Source organism: Trichoderma virens (genome assembly GCF_000170995.1).
Source record: "Trichoderma virens Gv29-8 chromosome Unknown TRIVIscaffold_89, whole genome shotgun sequence".
Taxonomy (NCBI): Eukaryota; Fungi; Ascomycota; class Sordariomycetes; order Hypocreales; family Hypocreaceae; genus Trichoderma; species Trichoderma virens.
The window spans coordinates 506,271-522,046 of NW_014013660.1; the positions used below are offsets into that span (position 1 = coordinate 506,271).

Sequence of the window (15,776 nt, forward strand, 5' to 3'; positions counted from 1 at the left end):
GAAACAATTCCCATAGGACGAGCACTTGACGTCATCATCAGCCAGGAGAAGAAACAACGATACCCGGAAAGTTAGTTAGAGAAATTACTTTGAGCAACAGCTTGCTTATTACGCGAGGGTACGTTTATATTGCTCAACCGGCATTAGTGTTTTGGATATACACGTTATAAAAGCTAGATGAATAAGGACTTTAACGATTTGAGGGTAATACTGCTTGTATTTTCGAGCTTAGATTTTTTCGAATTTGGTCAACGCCAAGTTTGCAACTTCTTACATAGGGCTCGTCTTACATGCATATACAAGGAGTATGAGCATAGCGCATATATATATATATATATTTAGTCGGAGGCACACATCTGGTTGTATGTGTGATTTTGATACAGATCATCATAACGTCTCTTGGCAAGTGATATAACATTTTATTAACATTACCAATCCCTATGCATATGTAAAATGATTCAACGTTCTGTTCAATTTGAAAATTATCGTCCCAGCGCGTTGAACTGTAGCTGCTAACTATGTGAAACAATCTTGCGCCGAATAAGAACAGGTTTGTGGGACCTGAAAATAGAATGAGAAAATTTACTCCGAATTGCTACTTTGGTGATATTAAACGCCCCTAATTTTTCAAAGGCACAACGGGAGTAGTTTTGTGGAATAGACAATCTGGATCGAACTTTTGTTTCAATATCTCCAGTCGTCGCTGATTGATACCGAATGGTCTCTTATCCACAAGATCACCAGCTGCAGCGAATTAGTAGCTATTTCAGACAAGTCAAGTTGCTGATAGGGAAATAACTCTTACGTTCGATATAATTGGCATACTCCAACGCGGTTTTAGTAGTCTCCGGAGAATACTGGTTGCTGTCGATGATTCGTTGTCGGCACTTGTCCTGAATAGATCGACCCCACGCTCTATTTTCCAAATCCTTCTGAGCATCTGTCCATTCCAAGCCAATGATACCAGCTCTATAGAGACCACGATTGGCAAATGCCATCGACTCTATAGGCACGCTGTTGAGCTTAGTCACATCGTAAAACTCGATGCCCATAAATGTCATGGCCAAATCGGGATTTTCCTTCATCTTTTGTGCATAGTTGTCGAAGAGTTCTTGCACAAATTCAGCATCAACATGGTCTGTAAGAGTGATTGCTTTTATAGATTTGCGGCGCCCATGAGTGGCCATCGCGTTGAATAACCCGTTGACATGATTGTAGGGCATCATCTTCGCTGTGTTGACAACAGGCCCGAGCTTGAACAGGGAATCGAAACATTCCTCTGCCGCGGCTTGGTCGCCGTTATAAAATACATTGGCAACGACAACCGGGCCTGGCATCGTTGGTGGGCTCGCGAAGACAAGGATAATTCCTGCCTTGGGGTCTGGAGACTTCATCTTGGCGTTGAGTGTATCGATAATGGCGATCAGCTTGTCCGGGGTGAATACAACGCCTCCAGCATACACTTCATTGGTCTGGTCATGCCCCTGAAGTGTAAACTCGACGGTAACACCAAAGTTGTGGCCCGCACCACGGATGGCCCAGAATAAGTCGGTATTCTCATTTTCTGAGGCAGTCAGGAGGCTTCCATTGGCAATGACAACTTTCGCAGAGACAAGATTGTCAACCACGGTGCCATATAAGCCTGTAAGCCAGCCAAGACCGCCACCCAGAGTTAAACCGCCGATGCCCGTATGGTTGACAGTACCGCCAACTGTGGCAAGGCCCTTTTCAATGGCAGCGTTGTCCACATCTTCCCACAGGGCACCGCCTTGGGCAGTGATCAATTTGGAGTCCTTATCAACGCTCACATTGCGCATGCCTGAGAGATCAATGACAAGCCCGCCTTCTGAGGAACTGCAGCCCCCGGTAGAATGACCGCCCCCCCTAACGGTAATTTCAAGCTTGTTGTCAGAGGCGAACTTTACCAGCTTAGATACTTCTTCGTATGCCACAGGAACAGCGACAACACCCTATCGCGATGAGCCATTGTCAATTGACTTCAAGGAAGGGGCTACTCACAGCTTGTCTGACTGCGTTATCAGCCCACCGGGCAATTAGCTTCTCATATTCCTGGCCATCTGCGCTGGTGAACAATCGGGTGGATGGGTCCAACTGAGCAGCGAGCTCCTTGATTTGCTCTCTTGTGATAGTGTACCGCATATTAACTTATAGCTGATGATCTAGTATCGGATTTCGCTATTTAGTTTGTAGATGGAGGGAAGTGGTGAGAAATGTTCAGTAATATGAACAATGACAAATGATGGAATTTATATGCGGCTGTAATTGTAACAATTAAACCCAATGATAATAATAGAAATAAACATGCTTTTCGATACAAGCCACTTTTCTGACAGACCAGAAAGCTGTACCATCTCATACGTGGTACTAGTGATACATCTCACGCCACGTAAGCACACCATATAGTAATGTTGGATGCTTTGACTCCTTAGATTACGATTTTTTATTTGTGCCTAGTAAAGCTTTCCCCAGTTCAAAGCTAGTAGTGGCACCTTGGCAAGCAACTAGATATGAACCATGAAGATGAGGAGTGGTGTATTGAGATACGTGGCTGTGTTCAAGGCTGACATGGATCGTACGGAAAGTAAACCGCGGCGTTCGAGCTAATGATTATTACAAACCATGACAGCCTCAGCTAGGTCCATATACGAGTATACGCTTGCTACACTAGTTTCAGCTGGTCGAATGGTTGAACCGAATCCGGAAGTTGTAAGTAGTCAGTACAGCAGGGAACAGGTATGAGCTCAAGGACGCTACTAATATTAAGCGACAAACAAAACGAATACCTTGCGAATGGTTCCAGTTCATTATTATGCTCACGTAGGTAAATGGAGAAGTACGAAGTATAAAGTCTGTCTAGCTACAGGTAGTCATTATTTAGTGCAGTATGACATATATCCTCCAAATTACTGAGCTTACCCGATGAATTCTCCTGTACTTCCTATTTGGTAGCCTGATGAGCATTTTCCACAATGATTTCATAAGATAGCTTAAGGTAAGAATTGCTGGACCGTCATTGCAGTGATGAGAGAATCTTACAAACTGAGAGACTCTTACCATATCGAACTACGCGCGGGGTATCAACAGAGTATCTGCACGCAACAATAATGTTCTCGACTGCATGCTGATGCAAGGAAATCTAATTTGCAACCATGGATCGGAACCATGGATTGGCTGACTGCATGTATGCAGCTCCCCAACTGGCCAATCCTGATGATGCAAGCGCGCATAAGTTTCAGTGTTGTTGGTTGTTGCATCGAATAGATATGGTGACTCTCAGAATGAGTCAAGCGAAGGATTTTCAATAGATTCGCATTTATATTGGGCTACCACATAGGCACGAATCTTTGTTTCCTGAATGGTGTTTCTCGAGAATCCACTGTGTTGGTGCAGAATCTGGCAGCCGACTATAAGACCTAATCCTACGCTTAGACTTGCATGTGCATTTCATTAGTCCCAGTAGTAATATGCTAGATTTGTAAGCTTCTCATGGCAGCAACTTCTTACTCGAATGATCTATCGGCCATGAGATGAGTAGTACACCCAACTTGAACACTGATATCCCCCCTCTTATTTGATGAGGAACTCCCTTCGAAACCATGTATTGAAGTTTCCTCTCAACACCAAAGGCCGACCTGGATATCCAGCTACGCTTTTATAGATAATCTTTTGATATGTCACAAGGTCTTTTTCATGGAACCAACGACACTGAACAATCGCTTCACACATGTACTGCAAGATTTATAACTCGAGCTGTCCAGCCCAATCGACACAAAATGCTCAGCGATATTGAGGTCAATTATTTGCAGGGACTATGTAAGCATCCATTCACTCCTGTCAATCTTCTACCGCGCCTATTCAGGCGAAGTTCGGCACCTTAATGATTCTCCCAGTAGGGGTCTGCCGGCGAATCTCGGCAAATGCTAGTGGAATATCAGCAGCCGATTCGGCACCGACTGCCGGAGTTTGCAATCAGCATCTCTAATAAACGTATGATGCATCGCAGCATCGAAATATTCTCTGATTGTGATTTTCCATCTTAATATATATCTGCGACGTATAAGTTTTCATCTGCTTTTTACCGAGTTCTTCCATCCTAGCCTGTGAACAGAGAGCTGCGTGTATCAGACAGGCGTTACCAACTTGACTTCATACCTTACAGCTTCACCTCCCCTATTAATTGTAACCAACCGGCGGAGAACACAAAGGAAGAAAGCAAAACAAGATAAATCATGTTGAATTACGTCGAAGTAGCAGCTAGCTGGCTCTTCTCCAACGCAAAAGGCCGCGACGCCAAAGCTTTCACCAAGGGCCCCGCGTTCACCTCACACCCAGAACCGACCATCCCAATCACCTCCCCAGACTGCGGTGCGGATGGCGCGACTCTATCGCCCGATTACATGTTTGGAGGAGAAGGCCGCTTCCCAGAGTTGAAGTGGGAGTCAGTCGAGGGCGTCAAGCAGTGGCTGTTGATGTCGGAGGATCCGGATGCGCCGCTGCCAACACCAATCTGCCATGGGTAAGTTCAATTCAATGCTTTGAGGTGAGAACGTGGGTATGCAAGTATAACCGGAATATCTAACCTTTAATGTCATGTGTGAAAGGATATATCTTGGTATTGACAACGAAAAACTATCCGTCACAAACACCGATTTCAAGCAAGAAAGCGAAAAATCCACCAAACTAAGCGGCGGCTTTTACTACGGCACCAACCGCCGCAACAGCATCTACATCCCCCCACGGCCTCTTCTCAATCACGGCATCCATAGATGTAAGCGGCCTTGTTGCTACTTCACATTAGATGTGTACACTACAGGTTTGTAAGTGAATTGTGCTGACCATTTGTTTCTCTGGCTCTTACAGACTTCTTCGACATCATTGCTCTAAACGAGCCTCTGGATGCGAACATCATCGCCTCAAAACCCACGAGGGACCAGATTGCCAAGGAAATCAACGGCAAGGTAATAGCTTGGGGCCGTTGGACGGGACAATGCGAGAGGAGATGGAAATAATCAACAGCGTTAAAAAAGAATCTTGCTTCTCTCGTTTCTCCACCCCGTTCAGGTCGATACCCTTACACCTCTTGAGTAATGGCGATATAAGACACCAATTTTATCGCTTGCCTAATAATTATGCTATATACATTAAAAAGACAAAAGTCAAAATCCGCTCACTCTATCCGTCCAAAACTCCAAATGTTCAGCCCGACTTTGACTCCCTTCTTCACAGGCAAGCCAGCGTGCCAGGTCTCATCATACCCCCTCCCATCCGGCGCGAAATTCTCCCAGTATACCGCATTTCCAGGAACAACTTTGAACGTGGTCCCCTTTCCTTCTACATCTTCTCCCTCTGCTTTAATATCGTCACTGAGTCTCTTCTGCTCTCCTTGGCCATCTCCATCCCCAGCCTTTTCGCTTTTACACTCGATCAAATCACACCACTTCGGTGCATCACCACCCATTGTAGTTTCTAACAGCGGGAACTCCGTTCCTCCACCTTCTAACTCGTCTGACGCATCAATCCAAGCCATGAAACTGCTCACTCGACCCCATCCATCAGCATTGCCGCTCCAGTCAAAATGGTGGTTGTAATGCCCGCCAGCGACATATCGTTGTGTTCGCAATCGCTCTATCCAGAGGTCTCGCCGCCAACCTTGAAATGCTCTTGCGCGAGCCTCGATGCAGCGAACAATGTCCGTCCGGGGCAAGACTGCAACAGAAGAGTCTCGAACGGCAGTGTCCCGATGCGTAGCGCTGGAATCATGAGTAATGGTTGACGGCTCAAAGATAGGCTCGCTGCATAGGTAGATTTCATTAGCACTTTCCCGGCTTCTCATGTACTTCAAGTTGATATCCTCGAATCACGCCCATTTACACTAAAAACACAATGAAAACAAAGCAGAAAAGAAAAAGAAGACAACAATTGGCATCTCAATTCGACACCTACCTAATCTCAAGCAAATGCTTCCTCTCACTCTCACTCAAAAACCCCTCCAAATACACCACTAACGGCTCCCTGCTCAAAATCCGCGCCCCGTACGCGTCAGCCGGGCAACTCGGCACAGTCGCATTCGCCCCATCTATCGCCAGCAGAGACTCGTTCAGCTGCGGCCTCGGTGACAACGAATTCCTCGCGCGAGAGCTTTGCGGCAGGAAATACTGGGTGATGGGGTTCGAGACGAAAAGCAGAATTGCCAATAAGCCGACAATGTATGCAAGCATGTTTTCAATTCTTCTCCCCTTTGCCACTCTTTTTTCGGCTCAATTGGCTCGGGGCTCGGTAGGAAACAAGTTATGTCCAAGGAGAGAAAAGGAGTGACTGAGGTAAGAGATGGCAGCCAGTTTTCACATGTCCCAAATAGTTTGCAGATGAGGCCATGAACTCCGGAAATACGAAACTATCATGAGCGATGTGGGGGCCTTCAGTTATGTTATCGATCTACCTGTCACCTGACCAAGTTCTAAGCAAATGACTCTTGGCACTGGTCCTTTGGTTGAGACTCAGACACAAATGTCCGTGAAGCGTTGATTCATGCCGTTGACATTGTTTTCTATCAGTTTAACCCCCAAAAGTTCTTACCCGTCACCCCACGTATTCCCTATTCCGGCGCTTGGCCCACCGACTATTGGCCGCAACAGCCGGGAACCTCTCACATCATGACAGTAGTATAAGCGGTATGACGTTTTTTATGGCTATTTTAAGTGACATTAACATCATGTAGTCTATAGAAGTCCTTATATAATGTTCCGTTGGTAAAGAGAGGTGATGAGATCAACCAGTTTGATCTTGCTCCGTCCGTCCTTAACTCCAAAGCGAAATAGTGTTTTACAAGAGTTGCGTAAGTTTCCACGCACGGGGTATCGTACACTGCCTTAATCAAACCGCAATGCGCCGAGAAGAGAAAATTATCCCTTGTCCACAGCCGCGTAATCAACTGCCCCTGAAATGTCTTCGCGTCATACCAACTATTATTTTGCCGTGTTTCCACGCCCCAGGCTCATATCAATTTGTTGTGGCGCCATTCCAGTTATTGTGCTCTCCATTTAGTAACGCCCAAGGATCATTCCCGTCCCCCGAGTACTGTGCAATTGTCTCTGTGATGTGGTTGAAAAGTCCTTCTTCTGTGCTGTGCCAAAGTGGCGTTGAAATGCGCCCTTGAAACTGCCGAAGGTCTATCCTATTCTCCTCGGGAGTATTACCAAGACCTAAGCTGGGTGAAGTGTGGCTGCTTGCCGAAAAAGGCTCTGTTCCGGCTCCGCGTTGTATTGGGGATGATGCTGATGAGTTGGTGCGGTCTGGGAGCACAAAAATCGGGTCAACGGCTTGAGTATTCGTATTCATATCTACTTCCCCAGGAAATAGATTCCCACAGGCGCGGTTTGCAGGGGTATCCAGAGCTCCCTTGCTGATGCTGAAGCGGAACTCTCCTTCTGCAATCCCAGAAGTCCTGGGGATGGTCGTTATACCTGCGTCGGGCCCCGGGCTTACAGCTACCCGCTTCCTCTTATTGTTGACAGGGTCAAACGTTTTGGGAGCCACGTTTCGGGTAACTGCGCCGAGGATAGCATTGAAGCAATCTGTTGTGTGGTTTAACTCTGGTTGGATGCCTGTCAGGGAGGCAAGTGGCTTACTCATTCTTAAGCCGGATGGCCTCCTATGGCCCTTGGGTTGGCCAAGGGGCAGTCTCCCAGGCAACGGCGAGGACATCTCAGTGTGTTGCGATACTGAACTCCGAGCTAGTCGGGGGATATTGGATGCTGGACCGCCAAAGAGGTCGCGATATTTTGAGAGAGACGGAAGCCGTAGGCAGGATGTCAGACCATTACGCTCAATATCGAGACACGCTTGCTGGAGAAAGGCGGTTGTGACCTGGTGCAAGCGGCCAATGGCTTCCATTGCGTTTATAATAATCTCCAGGTTGGAAACGTCGATGGGAGTCACACCGGAGACAGGGTCATCCTTGGCCAAATATACATATACCGTCGTAGCACAATACAATGAGAGTGCACAGAGTTGCGTTTTCTGTCACCACCGTTAGTCTGGTATCAAAGAATGAGGAGGAGGAACGAAGCGTACGAAAATTGAGGCTTGGTGCGATGTCATCTTAATAATGCTGACAATTTCTTCAGCAGAAGTCCTCAACCTACACATGCTGTTCTGCTTGATAGACTCGTTGAATCCGAATTTTTCTGCTGTCTCAATGGCAGCGTGATGTAGACATATTACAGAAGCGTGCAAGTTCAAATTTGTATGCACTGCTGCTGGGTCCTGAGATCTTTGTGGTAGGCGAAACTTCTCGGGCAGAAACATGAAGAGACTTGAAAGCTTGTTGTCGAGATCACGATGGCGCTTCCAGTATGCGCCGTTCATCAAGTCCTCAGGGTGATCGGAAGGTTTCGCCCCGTGAACATGCCTCAGGATGGTCTTGAAGACCTCACATATGACGATAGCACCGGAGAAGCTCTCAAAAGAAGCTCCTGTAAATACTTCCTCCAAAAAGACTGTTTTCTCTTCTCGTCCTGACATGAATGCTTCCTCGGAAGATGGAAGGCGTGTCATTACCTGGAATCTGGTCAGCACTCCACATGTCAATCGTGAAGAAATCAATCAAAGAAGCCATACATCTTCAGACTTGATCATATTGGCCCAACCCGTTGCCATGTTTGCGTGAGCATCGATTGCAAACGCACCCCAAAAGACCCTCCTGCGCTCTTCCAGCTCGGTCCAGTTGGAAATGGGGCCAAGGGTTGGGGGGATATCGTCTCCTTCCCTGTCGAGTCTGTCCAATCCCAGCATTTGGACAAGGCGACAATAGCGAGAAGCACTCATAGATGCACGGGTGAATAACATGGCTTTCGCCTCGTAGCTGGCAATGATGGCCCACGCTTGGGCGTGAGCTACGGTGACGAAATGCTCGCCATCGCTCTAAGCCAAGGAGTTAGAACACGGAATATTTCAGATATACGCAGGGGGTGCAGCCAGCTTACTTTCATCTCGTCTGCTTCCATGTACTGCCGTGCTCTTTTGTAGAAAGCTTCGGCATACTGGTCATACTTGGGGTGGCCACTCGCAGACAATGCCCAAATTCCATACTGCAAACACATCGGCGGTTTCCTCGTCGGTGGTCCATAGAAGGCCTGATAGTAGCGGCCAGAGTGGATAATAGGGAGAAAGTGGTAGTGGGTGAGAAAGTAGACATTGTGCCTGTAGCTGTTAGAATTCTCTCCTTGATAGACACCACAGAGGAGTAAGTTTTGGCGTACAGTTCTTCAATCATCTCAAAGGGAGGCAGAGCCTCGGACATGCCAAGTCCCATGAGCTGGTTGTTCATGAAGGTACTACCTTCTTGGCTGGTGAAGTTGGGCATTTCAAAGGACACGGTTGGATCTGATGCGCTGCTTGAGGTGTTGGCATCTTGGCTGACGTTGTCAGCAGAAAAGGTGAAGTCGCCCAGGGAGATGTCGGCATCATCCAGGAGGATGGCTCCGTCATCATTGCCCTTGTTGACTTCTTTAAGATACTCCTCAACCTGAGCTGTAAGGCAGCAAATAAGCTTGTGCTCTGACATATAAGTGGCTAAGCAAAGGCACCTACCCAGACGAGCTTCTAGCTCCTTGACGTTCCGCCGCTTAAAGGTAGGTTTTCTCCGTGACTCGGGATACACACACTCATTCTTGACCTTGACGCAGCGAGTACAGGCGGGCTTCGTCCGGTCACACTTGAGCTTTCTGGCCCGGCACGAGACACAGGCAAGGGGCTCCGTGCCCTGCATCGACATCGATATCGACGCCGCGGAGGCGTCGGGTTGGACTTCAGTCGACGACATGGCGGGAGGCAAATCACATGCACAGGCGAAGTTGTCCACGGCTCAACGCGACGGCACACGGCAGAAGCCACCGGGGCCTCTATATAACAGCGCTGGAGCCCAGACAGGGTCGCGGTGGTGAAGGGCGATGCCGTTCGATATCGATATCCCGGAGAGATTGATACGGGCAGCAGCGTGAATGGCAGGCCAGCAGTCCAGGCTTACCAATGCGACTATGACACATCAGGTCGCGAAGTCACGTTTTCAGCACGTATCGGGGCCAACCACAATCTCCGGGCAGATTTTGAGCCGAAGTCCGACCTCCGATATGCCGACCTGACGGACTTTTCTGGCCGTAATTCCAGCTCGACGGATTAAACTGGCCAATCACGGATTCTTAGTTAAGCAGAAGACGGCAGCTTTTGAAGACGCCTCTGGGGTTTTGAATACCGATGGATGCGGCCTGGAGAGACTGATATCAAGCCACCGGCCAGCCACGTTCATCAGATAACGACGCAGGCTGGACCAGAGGCATACGAGGCATACGAGGCATGCGAGCAGGCTATTCTTTGGAAACGTGTCCAAATCCTCTGTGAACTGCGTCACCTCAACGCGGCGCTTGCGTTCACGCCGCCGTTGATTTCAGCTAAGGGAGTCACAGGCAGGATTCCGCCGACGTCATCGCCTAGCTGGATGGTTAGTACCTAGCTTCAACAGTAGGCACTTGCAGCTATGCATGGATGCATGTTTGTCAAACGGCAAATCCCCAATCCCTATTTCCGCGTTGGCACAAGGTATGTAGTCATCAAACCAAGCTGCATGAGTGACATGCGATAAATTTTAAAAAATGAGTCGTACGAGTACGTGCATCTGCCACGACATGCGATGAATAAGCGGCCATCTGGTATAGCAGCGACCGTCATCACAAGCAAACATTCAAGCATTAAACAAGCTTAATGGGGGATAGAGCAAAGTTTGCTTGATGGTCTGCCAAAATAAGTGATGAATAAGCACCCAATTTGCTTTGACCAGCGCAAGGGGCAGACGCCTGATTACTCTTATTGCCTCAAGACCGTTCACAACACGTCATGTTGTTGCCTGAAATTAACTGAAGAATTAAATACCCCAAGCATTAGACTTGTGTGAAGACAAAATATGATTATCTCTTACCGAGGTATTGTTTCCATGGAGCTGCTCATGCGGAATTGGAGGTTATATTTGTAAACAGCATGTCTGCATCATTGAACCGTGACAACTGGTTCGGCGAACAGCTATACCCAACCCTTGGACTGAAAATTAGAATCAAATGCTGTACTAAATTTGATTGGCAATACCCAGCTCACAGGATAGATGCTCATCGGTTAACTACGAGGTATCTACAATGAGGTTGGAACATTAATAAACTCAACCATCCATAGCGGGTAGAATCTACCTTGCAATCACCACAAACAATCCAACAAAGAGATGACAGTCAGATAATTAAAGATATCGAGTGCCATAGCTACCAAATAAGCACCGGGTACTGTTGCGTTCTCGTCAATAACGACAAATTGAGTCTGAAACTCATTGCGCGCATACCCATCCAATTCTCTTACTACAAATTTCCTCCACAACTCAACCGCGCAACAAGAATAAGATGCCCAGAAATCTTATATAGCTGCCCTACCTGTATGTTTTGCCATGGCCTATTTCAACGCATTTGGTTTGTATTATCGCGCGCCATTACTAGTGGCGCCACCCATCTAGACACAGGATTGTGGGACTAGATGAGATGAACATTAAATGCGGTGTGTGTTTACATTCAAGATCTTATCCTAACACAGCTCGGGTAATACATGTTTGTTGAAGGAGCATACTTATATTGTTACCGTGCATAATGGCTCATTCTCTTGCCCTTTTATAAAATGAAAGCTAGGACAAGTCAACCCGTAGCGATGAGATGTATTCAGAATCACGAAACGATGCACGCATATCGCGCAGCACATGCATATATATTCAACTGCATTACACATAAAGATGGTTCGAGCATTGATGAGGCTTGCTAACCTCCCAACACTCAATTTGCTGATCAAAGAGAGTGCGGATACCTTCTTACCTCTAGAATGAGATTCTCGCTGATGCATAAACACAGCCTCGTTGGCAATTTCCAGTACTGAATGACGAAATTTATACTCGCGATTTGAAAATTGACATGCATTCATTAATTAAGACAGTGAAGTGAAATCTCGCGGCAAGATACGTCCAACTAGCGTTCATCATCTCATATCGCACAATTCACCTTTCACAGTCATGGCTTATCATCCAAGCCTCCACAACACACATACAACAAACGTGAAAGATGCAACCATACATACTACAAAGTGAACGAATGGCTACAGGATATCAACTACTGCTCAATTCGCTCAATACTTGATCTAGTAAGCCACTCACCAGAATCAGATGTCTCCATTACTATCCCATAGTTAGATAGCGGGGACGTAGGAAACACAGTTGGCTGCTGAGCTACTGCTATTTGGATTTTTTTTAAATTTGGCTTTAGAGTGTACTGTTTTGATATTTAGATGCAACTCTCAAAGCTGTTTTCGCATCCTTGTGAAAGCAACGCATTTTGCCATGATGCATGTCAATATAGATTGCATGACACGTACTTTGAGATTAATTGCAGAATCAGAGACACTCACTTTTGCACATTCTGGAAGTACGCTCCTATCTAGCAGCATCATTTCATTACTTCTTCATCATCCAAGTCTCTGTTCTTATTCAGCAATCATGCTCCGCGACACATGACCGAGACACTCCACGTGATCAGAATAATCATGAGCAGGGTATGATTCGTACTACTTTTCTCAGTAAAATGATGCATCTTAGTTTGAAAAGTGTCTCAGGAATCGTTGATGCACTCATAAATATGTCAATGGTAAGGGCCGCAAGTTGGAACCAACATGCATCAACCTTGAAATGAACGAATAGATGGCTGATAGCCCGTTCATATCAAATACTCGATTACATTCCGCCTACCTTGAAATTCAAAGTCATTCAGATTCAATAGACCTCAGACGATATTTCATTCGATCTACGGGAAACCATTTCCGTCTTTCCACAACTTCCCCAGCTTGTGTCTCGTTTTGAAAAAGACTCATTTGCCCAATCAGCTCAAGTATATAAGTCTTTTCATATTGAATATCCCCCCCTCTTTTTCGATTTTTGTGACGGCTCTCTGGAAAGTCATCTACAAACTTGGAGACGTGTATGATAAGCATCTCAATAGAAGCGGCGCAATGAACAAGATAAAGAAGCCGTACTGGGGTCGGATTGTAGAATGACTCTAAATGTTCATCATAATGACACAACATAATTTGGACCAACGGCTTCTATTCATGATACAATATTCAGAGTTAGTCTTTACGAAACGACGTATCTGAACAAGTCAACCACCCAGGTACAATCTCCGTGGTGAGACAAATTAATAGGAAAATACTGTGAAGACAAAATCATGAGGTGACTCCACCGAGACTGAATGGACCACTTCATATATTTTATACGGTAGATGAAAACACGCATTCATAATCGTTGCTCATCTTTTAATCATCTCATAAGTAGAATTTCTCAATCCGACAACTCATAGCCAAGGCGCTTCAAGTCAGTGTTTACTTGTAAGGCGAGCTCTTTGTCTTTTTGTTGTAAGCCAACTACGTAAAATTTGCCCTCTGGCAGAGTAATCACGGCACGAATATTACACCGTTCTATATTACTGTCATTCGAGATGTTTCTACTGTAACACGATGATATTAGGGCTTACAGAACGTTTTTCCAGAATCCTGTCTCAGAATTGCCTAATATCAGCCAACCTTAAGCCAGCCTCCTAAAGAACGTTTAACGTTTGACGTTTAACTCACCCCTACAACTCCATTGTTTCTCCACGTTCAGGAGCGTTATACCCTCCTAAAATTTTCTACTGCTTACCTGTCAAACTAGGCGACTTACTAGAAGCAAGTTCAAGTTGCTTCCCTAGCTTCCATGCTGATGGAATGACACCTTCGCCACCACAGGTCGCCACCGGGGATGTCTTTTTCCCCAGTGTGGGTTTGCTGATCATGGTTTGTTTCGGGAAGACTTTCGAGTGTCAAAAAACTTCCCGCCGTCGCACCGCTCGTATATCTCGGCGCACACCCCCTCCAGAGAACTCCGCGCCGTCAGATTGCTAGATCCAACTTTAAAAAAAAATCTCGAGATCAACTAGAGGTCGGATAATCCGTCACCCAAGCAAACTAATCCATCATTGATTAGATCAAAGCCTACTCCGCAACTCATGGCAGATAGTGCAAGCCTTGAAAGAAACTAGAGTCTGGCCTAACTGTAGATACCCCATAATTCATTTGTTCCTCGACGTGGTTGTAGGACCCGTATTCCCGTAGCACGGAGCGCTTGCACTGACGCTAGAGAGTCGCGATGATATGAGGGGCTTTCGGGGGGGCACCTTTGCTGAGGGGCGAAAAGGGGCTGCCTGACAAGGCTGATTGATATACTTGTACTCGTAGCAAACGAGTTCATCTCGACAACAATGAATCCATCCATCAAGCGAGCTAAAGAGGCGTGGCGGATGCGGCCCACGCCTAATATGAGGGTGTTGGCCGAGGCTGCGGTATCCATTGTGTATTAGAACCCACATTCCGCCATATCTGGGAGCAATAGTCTAAATGAAGGGTGGAAGCGCGTGTCATGTCAGTCGTACGCGTACGCACCTGCAGTACAAGCCGTCCGAGGAAGAGGCGAAAGGATCTCCTTTAAGCCCACCTAGTCATGTCATGGCAAGCCAGCCATGTGCGCCCGTAAACGAATATTGCGTGGAACGTGTTCCCACCGGATATTCCGTGCCTGTCATGGCTGTCATCGAGTAATCAACGGGGGAGAGTCTTGGACTGCTTATCAAAGGGATTACTTGATCCTCATCAACCCCACCTTAATAACTGAGCTTCTGGAGAAAGACCAGAGGCCTAGATTGTCAAAGGCACTCCGTCCGAGTCCACCATATGGCTTCATGGAGGAGCAAGGACCCATGAACCCCCCACGTTAGACCATTTGAACAATTGACGCCCCGGTTTCGGAATCTTTTCAAGGATTCCATTTGCAGTAACCTGTGCAGTAGCTGGCGGGGAATCACAGGAGGTGCATTTGGTCGTTGCAAGCGCTCCAGGCCCCACCTCGGGAGTGATTTTGACAGCATCCCACCAGCAGGAGTTGCAGGAGTAGCAAGCAGTAGCAAGCAGTAGCAAGCAGTACCAGGCAGTAGTAGCAGCAGGCAGTAGCAGCATGAATTGAGGATGAGCCGGGGGGGAGGTCAGCGAGGGGCCTGCCTGAGGACCTGCGATATCCAGACACTGCTCCGTGCTGCCGGCAAGTAGTCTTGGTGGCCACATGTCAGCGGAAGCCGGCAGTTTCTGTCGTGAGTCGATATCATCTCATCGCGTACATAGTACGATACATACCAGTACTCGTACCGCACACTATCATACACACTATCATACACACTATCATACTGGAGGCATCGTGTGGATGCAAGATCCGGCCACGGGCGGTCTCCATCTAGCTTCGAGGGGCGGCAAGAGTTTGCGAGAAGGCCAGCCACGGCACGGCCCCAGAGCAGGGAAGGGAAGGGTACAAAGTCAATTCGCGAGAGCGAGAGGCTGAAGAAAGCAAGCCTCATTTCCCAAACAGGTTTGTGCAAAAGGAGTGGCGAGGGATTGCCGGGCTAGGCCGAGTGCAGCCTCGAAAATCATGCTTTTACGACGAGACGTAGTCAGCAGCTCGGACCGCATTTACCAGAGCGCCGTGCTGGTTCGGCGAAATGAGCACCGAGCGGAGCACAGAGCTTTTTTCAGTGCGTTGTGGCCCTTGCGCGCGCGGTGGACGAGTACAGACTTACAGCGATTATAGGTACAGTATCCGTACAGTA

The 15,776-nt window shown here is 47.2% G+C and overlaps 3 protein-coding genes across 3 annotated transcripts; 1 reads left to right on the forward strand and 2 right to left on the reverse strand.

The window, feature by feature from the left end:
• Positions 1-619: 619 nt before the first annotated feature.
• TRIVIDRAFT_66017 (uncharacterized protein) lies at positions 620-2,160 on the reverse strand (the record flags this gene model as incomplete). Its single annotated transcript, XM_014095785.1, has 3 exons — positions 620-744; positions 806-1,970; positions 2,020-2,160. The coding sequence occupies 3 exons, from the start codon at positions 2,158-2,160 to the stop codon at positions 620-622; spliced, it is 1,431 nt and encodes a 476-aa protein (XP_013951260.1).
• Positions 2,161-4,250: 2,090 nt separating this feature from the next.
• On the forward strand, positions 4,251-5,030 carry TRIVIDRAFT_42592 (uncharacterized protein; the record flags this gene model as incomplete). Its single annotated transcript, XM_014095786.1, has 3 exons — positions 4,251-4,537; positions 4,623-4,789; positions 4,882-5,030. The coding sequence occupies 3 exons, from the start codon at positions 4,251-4,253 to the stop codon at positions 5,028-5,030; spliced, it is 603 nt and encodes a 200-aa protein (XP_013951261.1).
• A 164-nt stretch (positions 5,031-5,194) lies between these two features.
• On the reverse strand, positions 5,195-9,559 carry TRIVIDRAFT_112751 (uncharacterized protein; the record flags this gene model as incomplete). The annotated part of the gene is made up of 8 exons (XM_014095787.1): positions 5,195-5,813; positions 5,965-6,267; positions 7,070-7,654; positions 7,715-8,040; positions 8,095-8,580; positions 8,641-8,943; positions 9,006-9,222; positions 9,282-9,559. Coding segments are annotated over 8 exons (3,117 nt in total), but the record flags the coding sequence as incomplete, so codon positions are not given.
• Positions 9,560-15,776: the final 6,217 nt, after the last annotated feature.